Source organism: Populus trichocarpa, chromosome 1 (genome assembly GCF_000002775.5).
Source record: "Populus trichocarpa isolate Nisqually-1 chromosome 1, P.trichocarpa_v4.1, whole genome shotgun sequence".
Classification (NCBI taxonomy): domain Eukaryota; kingdom Viridiplantae; phylum Streptophyta; class Magnoliopsida; order Malpighiales; family Salicaceae; genus Populus; species Populus trichocarpa.
Window position 1 is genome coordinate 47,955,900 of NC_037285.2, and position 7,574 is coordinate 47,963,473.

The 7,574-nt window shown below is 34.3% G+C and overlaps 1 protein-coding gene across 1 annotated transcript; it reads left to right on the forward strand.

Annotated features, from left to right (window-relative positions):
• The first annotated feature begins 650 nt into the window (after positions 1-650).
• Positions 651-3,031, forward strand: LOC7490723 (chloroplast envelope quinone oxidoreductase homolog). The gene is made up of 4 exons (XM_002298943.4): positions 651-912; positions 1,322-1,463; positions 1,930-2,021; positions 2,235-3,031. The coding sequence occupies exons 1-4, from the start codon at positions 841-843 to the stop codon at positions 2,925-2,927; spliced, it is 999 nt and encodes a 332-aa protein (XP_002298979.2). The 5' UTR covers positions 651-840; the 3' UTR covers positions 2,928-3,031.
• Positions 3,032-7,574: the final 4,543 nt, after the last annotated feature.

A 7,574-nucleotide genomic window follows, 5' to 3' on the forward strand; every position in this document is an offset into this window, starting at 1 on the left:
TTTCTCGGCTTTCTTTACCATGAAACATAATGTAATTTCAAATGTCTTTTGGTATTTCAGTTTAACTGTAATTGTTTTAGAAAATAAAAAAAATACTTTTTTATTATTTTGATATACGGATGTTAAAAATTAAAAAAAATATATTTTAATATATTTCTAAAAAAAATAATGTATGTAGTTTTATAATTTGATTAAAATTTTATTGGAATTTATAAAGATTTTCAAATATCTACCGACAATCATAAGCTTAAAATTGGAGCAAAATTACGACAAGACGGAGACTTTAAGAAATATTTTAATTGAAGGAGTGAGAAATACAGGGTATTTGTTTAATTTTAGTCAAAGGTTGACTTTTACTATACACCGTTGTTTCAAATGTGAGATGTAATATCATCAATTGTTTTTTTAAAGAAAATAATTGTGTGTTTTGTCTTTTACGATAATGATTTGAAAAAATATTTTTTAAAAAAACTATAAATTATATTTCATAATTAAAATTTCAAGATAAATTTTAAGTGAAACTATAATTAAAATATAAAAACTATAAACTCGTATAAAATTTATGATGTATATTAATTAATCAAGTATTTTTAAAACTATAATTAAAATAAAATACAGTTTCAACAGCACTACAAGCTGCCGACGCTAAAAGGGGTAATCTTGCTCCTCTCCGGAGCACTTCAATTCAATACCATTTGACTCATCAAAGGGTGTATTTGTCAATTGAATAATGCTGCTCCCTCAACAATAATTATCCAGTAAATCCATAAAAACCATTAGCAAGTCTTCTGCTCCATCAAATTTGCATATATCATCAGCTTCTTGATTTCCTGGTTAGGCATGGGAATGGCAGGGAAGCTCATGCATGCCATTCAGTATGATTCTTATGATGGAGGACCTGCTGCTTTAAAGGTTTTTTTTTTTTTTCTACTTTATATTTCTTTTCCCTTCTTCTTCTTCTTCTTCTTTTTTTTTTTTTAATTTCATTGTTAATTAGTTTTCTGTGTGTTCATGGCTTATTTATTTTCACCTTTTGAGGGTGTTTTTTTTTCTGTATCGTAAGTTAGTCCTTATATTTTTAACGATTTTGTAAGTTAGTCTCTTATATGTTTTAACGATTATTAGCAATAATTTACCTTTTTTTTCGTACGTAGGTAATGGAAATGATAATTTTACAAAATGTAAATTAATTTGTGTAACCATGGGAATTTCTTGCTCAGAATTCAACTTCTGTTTCGAGGTTATAAAGATTTGAAAGTAAATGATGATCATGAATTGCTGACTGTATTTTGATTATTAAATAAATAAATTTTTATTGTAGCATGTTGAAGTTCCACTCCCAAGTCCTAAGAAATATGAGGTTTTGTTAAAGCTGGAAGCAACCAGTCTGAATCCAATTGATTGGAAAATCCAGAAAGGCAAGCTGCGGCCTTTTTTTCCTCGCAAATTCCCTTATGTACCTGGTAATACAGCATTACTTTCTTGCATTTGGCAAATTTATTTCCCTTGGACGTAAGCATAGTTAAACCATGTAAAACACCGTGTCTATGTGTGATTTCTTCTTCTTCTAATTGCTGTGATAATTTTCTTTATCAAATTGTGTGATCCTAACATTATTTTGGAACTGTCTGTGGCGTCTGAAACTTGGAGATTTTGTAATGGTTTTGTTGAGTTCTATAGCTGCATTCTTATCTCTGATGTTTTGATGTTTATCTGATTAAGTTTGCTGATCATCTGATAATTTAAAGAACCGAATCGACTAAATTAATGTTATGTGCTCATACCATAAATCCTGTTGGTGCTAGTGAATATCAAGTTCTGAACAAAAACTCTGTTTTTTTTTTGTCTTTTACATTGTTTGTTGTCAATGACAAGAGTTGAACTTTTACCAGAAATCCTATTTTTTTTTCTTTTTGTTTGCTTGAACAGGTACGGATGTGGCAGGCGAGGTTGTAGAGGTTGGAGCAGAAGTAAAGAACTTCAAAATTGGTGACAGAGTTGTTGCAGAACTTGGCCATCTTGTAAGTGCTTATTCCTGCCATTTCCCCTCTGATGAATTTGTGTTTTGAAGCCTTAGATTTGCCAGCATCAGGGAAGAACGAGATGGGACAATGTTTGGAAATGAATTAGACTAAGCAAACTTTGAGAAATGACAAATAATCTTAACATATAATATCTCCTCGCAGTCGGCCAATCTTAACATTCAAAGAAATTATTGTGTTGTGCAATGGCAGTATGGAGGTGGACTAGCTGAGTATGCTGTAGCAAAGGAGAGCTTGACTGTGGTGAGGCCAGCTGAAGTTTCAGCTGCTGAAGGCGCAGGCTTACTTGTTTCAGGTATCACAGCTTACCAGGCTCTCACACAGCATGGTGGGATCAAGCTTGATGGAAGCGGGCAGCAGAAAAACATTCTGATCACTGCTGCCTCAGGTGGTGTAGGTCTTTATGCAGTTCAGCTAGCAAAGCTTGGAAATACACACGTAACAGCCACTTGTGGTGCTCGTAACATCGAATTGGTCAAGAGCTTAGGGGCCGATGAGGTTCTTGATTACAAAACACCTGAAGGAGCAGCTCTCAAGAGTCCATCTGGTAAGAAATATGATGTTGTGCTCCACTGTGCACTGGGCATTTCTTGGTCTACTTTTGAACCTACTTTGAGTGAAAGTGGTAAGGTTATTGACATCACTCCTGGCGCTAGTGCCATGATGACTTTTGTTCTCAAGAAACTTACCTTCTCCAAGAAACAGCTGGTGCCCATATTAACCGTAAGCCCCAGCATTGAGAGCCTGGATTGTCTTATTAAACTTGTGAAGGAAGGGAAGCTTAAGACGATCATCGACTCCAGACATCCATTAAGGAAGGCAGAAGATGCCTGGGCAAAGAGTATCGATGGCCATGCTACAGGGAAGATTGTTGTGGAAACTTGAACATAAGCACCCTATGTTTATTCTGATTGTTCATTGAAATAATTGAAACAAACATTAAGAGTGAAAAATAATGAACAAAGAAGAAAATAATTTACACATTTCAACTAGCATCTTTCATTAGCGTGACAACACCATCATTCAAAAATAAAAATCATAAATTGCAGCATCAGAGTTTCAGGCTGGTAAGTCAACCCTCGAGTGAGCAGATGAGTGAGCAGATGATGATGCATAAAAAAATATATATATATATATATATACAGATATTTTATACAATGTACACATCTCTATAAATATCTCTATAAATATCCTAGATATTTATATTAAATATCTTATAACTTAGATATTTATTTTAAAAAAATCTATATAAACAAAGCTTCATCTCTCTAGATAAAAGGTATGTCAAAACTCATATATCTAGACTCTATTTCTTTAGACAACGTATATCTAAAAAAACACAAGTCTAATACAAGATTTAAACAGGACTCAAGGAACATTACAAAGAAAAACTCAAAGGACTCAGCTTTTCCTATAGCAAGTGAAGAGAAACAATGTGGATTCAAGCAATATATTGATCATTTTGTCTTTCAAAGCAATATATTGATCATTTTGTCCTTCAATGCACTCAGTAATTGCCTTGGCTATAAGGATAGAGTTGTCTTTTTAAGGGAATCAAAATATCATTTGTCAATTGATCGGGATAATTTAGTAAATTTATATTTTTTTATATGTAGTGAAATTACTTCTTCACCCTTGAAAGCTAAGAAAATAGGTCTTTTGTCCAGGGGCTTTTGTGTATTTTTAACTTTATTTGCACAATTAAATGATAATAATACTCTTAAAAGTTCAAAAGTTTTAGCCTTGTAGAGAGGGGTTTTTTTTTGTCTGTGTATTTTTTTTTTACAGTAAAATAACATGTTTAGCCTTTGACTTTAAAAATTCTAAGTCTGGGCAAAGGAGGACATTTTTGTCTTTGTCACATGTTTTTTTGTGTAATATGAGGATACCCTTAGGGGCTTTTTAGTAATTCAAATTATTAAAATATTAATAAATCAATATAAAAGTGCAATGTTTATCATCATCCCCCCGCCAAACGAGAGGCACGTGGGATGTATTATGACAGCAAAAATCCATTGACCGTCGTGTCAGGTGGCGGTGCAGCTACTAGTATCACATGTTTGGCTTGGTTGGTGATAATAGAAGTTTTTCCTCCACCATCCCTCCCTCCCTCTCTCTATCTCTCTTTCTCTCTCTCCCCCTTGTGCATTGGTTTTTATGTCGAGCTCTTAAAAATTCAAATGTGTCCTCCAGTTTATATTTGTTTTAAAGTTGGTCATCATTATTTTGATTTCTATTTGTTTTGATTTTAATGCTTTTCAAATTTTTTTTGTTTCAATTTCATCCCTCTGCATTTTATTTCATAAAATTTTTTTTTATCTAATTTGGTCCTCATTCTTTTAGAATTTTTTTTATCATTTGCATTAAAAAAAATTTCGTCCTTTAGAATTTTTTGTTTCAATTTTAGTCATCATTTTTTATCCTTTTCTTCATTTATTTTGTTTTTCAATTTAATCCCTAATAATTTTGCCTTCAATTATTTTTTTGTGAATGATTTTGTCCTCATTATTTTTATTTTTGATTTTCTTCAATTATTTTATGATTGAAAATTTTGCTTCGTTATTTTTTTGTGTTTATGAAGACAATCATGACCCAATCCACCAGTTTTGATGATTAACCTGGTTTATGTTTGTTTTTTTTAATCCTTTTTAAAAATTGATTTTTGTTTTCATTTTCATCATTTGACATTGACTTATTGGGCTTTGAGCTTCGTGATATGTTCTGATTTTTTTTTTGTTAGGTTATTTCTATCTCATATCTTGGATCGCGAGTTATTAAAGTTAAGTTGGGTTTGCTCGGGTTTTTTTTTATCATCTAGCATTTGTTCCCACTTTTGAGGGGACTTTTCTAACTTTTTTAGAGTAACACGGGTTGCCTCGTTTTTTTTTTTTTTTTGTCATCCTTCAACATTACATTTGTTTGATATTGCTAGAAATGATGGGCTAATGCGGCAGAAAGCCAGAAACAAAGGGCTAACAGTACAAGCAATATGAGGATGTGGTCAAACCGTAGTGAAACTGGTTGTTTTGGAAATATTTTAGTAAGGACTAATTCTATGATAATATTAGAAAAATATTAATATGTTAGCAACATAGTTATAAGACCTGACCTGACCTGACCTAACATATTAACTTTATCATAACCTATTTTTGAGTTCTTCCTAGATTCATTTCTTTCAAAAAAAAAAAAAAAGAGCCAAAACAGTGTCGTTTAAAACGGTACTGTGGGTCTTCTTCTTCCTCTAGACGCGCGAGGCAGGGGAAGAAGAAGCATTTGTTCCCCTGCAACGCCACTCCCTCTCTCTCCACCCCACTTGCCCAAAAAACCCGGCAACGACCCATGCCCACACATACCCTGCCACCTCGCCACAATGATGAAGAAAGTCAAGGGAGCCATGCCCTGCAAGTAACTTCCCAGCCCACCTTACTCTGCGCCATGACAGGGGTAAGGTGGCCCTTTCCTCGTCTGCCTATAAATACCAGAGGAGGGGGCACCAAAATAGGGAGAACTTGAGAGTTGAAAAACAGAGGGATTTTTTTGGAGAGAAGAGAGAAATCAAAACATAGGGAAATAAAGGAAAGAAACAGGGGAGAAAACAAAAGAGGGTCGTGTTTTTTTTTAGTTGAAAACAAAGATGTTGGGGACGGATTGCAAGAGAAGAGAGAAGCAATAAAAGGAGAGAGAGGAGGAAGAATTGTTTGAAAATAGAGGAGAGAAGATCGAAAAATAGAGGGACAAGGGAGAAGATTACAGAGGAAGAAAGAAGAAAAAAAGGAGAACCACCATTGTTCTTCCTCTCCTCCGCCACAAGCAGCGCCATCGTCAGTCTCTCACCATCTTCCTCCCCCTGCTGCAACACCTGTGAAGAAGAAGAAGCCTGTACCTCTGCATAAACAGGAAAAACAGCAGCAAACATTGCCTGCCACCGCAGAGAAGAGCCATCATCGCTCCGCCACCGTCACTCTGCCAACAACATCAGCCACCATTAGAAACAAAAGAAGAAAGGAGAAGCAGGAGACAGAAGTGGGGAGAAGAAGAAACATAGAAAAAACAGAAACAGAAGAGAACAGAGCAGAAGAAAAAACACAGAGAAGAAGAAGAAAGGTCGACCATTGTCCAAGCCGTTCTCCGGTCAGCAACCGCCAGCAGCACCTCGAAGCCACCATAGGTCTGTCCCTCTTCCTTTTTCTTTGTTTTCTTCTTCGCTACACCGTCTCCACTGTTCACTAGGGCGGACAAGTCCGGCCCAGCCCAAAATGAGTGGGCCAAGTCCGGCCCAGTCCAAAAAAAATATATTTCGGAAAATATGTGATTTCCCTGCGTATTTTTTACTGAATTTTGGCTCATATCAGTTAGAATTTTTATATCGTAAAAATACAAATCCGGTATTAAAATACCTGGTTTTCGTCAAAACATTAAAAAAATATCTTTGTTTTCATGCATACGGCCAAGTCTCTAAAAGCATAAAAAAAAATCATATTGTATTTTCATACAACAAAGAAAACTTCAAAAAAAAAATATTTTAGCATGCATTTTGGCTTTAATAACCAGTTTATTAAAGTCACGAGAACTTGACCAATGTTTCAAAAAAATCCAAAACAATTATTTTCTTCTCTTTTAATATCAGGGATTACTAATTTATACGTAAAATGTATTCCCGATATTAAAAAGATAGTTCTTTTGTTCATGTTAGGATGGTTAGGTTTTACCCGATAAAATAAGGATCTCCTTACCAAGGAGGACTTTTCTTAAACCATAGACAGACCAACAATTAGAAATACGATACAATCGTAGCATATATTAGATCATAAAATAATGCAGCTTACCTTAGGTAAGGCGTATTTAAGGTGCTAATACATTTCCTTTACGCAACCAGTCCCCGTACCCAATTTTTTAGACCAGTTAGGTTTCTAGTGACCAAAATACTAGGTGGCGACTCCCATTCCATTTTTTTACTGATAAGAGACAAGAATTTCTTGTCCCCCCATATTTGCCAGATAGATACAACACACCTGAGAGAGGGTGGACGATCACCGTGACGTCGCACACGTGCGACAAACTTGATGACTCGAACCTAGTCTAGATCGGGTTTTATTTTGAACCAGATGTTTTTATGAAAACAACAATGTTTTTTTTTTCTTTAAAAAAAACAGAAATTATGTTATTTAAAAAAAACCTGAAGCGTCATCATTTGGTAAAAAAAAATGTATTAAATTAACCTGTTGATGATACATGAAAAACTACACGGATGTTTTATAAAAAGTACACACATATAATTCTGAAGATATTTATCTTAAGAAAATCTATATAAACGGAGCTTTATCTCTTCAGATGAAAAGTTTGACAGAGCTCATCTCTTTAGACTCTTTCTCTAGACAACACAAGTCTAAAAAAACACAAGTTTTATACAAAACAAGGCTTAAGGAGCATTTAAGCCTAGATAATATTTCTTTTCCCCATCATCTAGACAAACACTATACTGAATTAAGCTTCTTACTATTTTTCTTACAGGTGTTGCGGGCTCACCAAGTC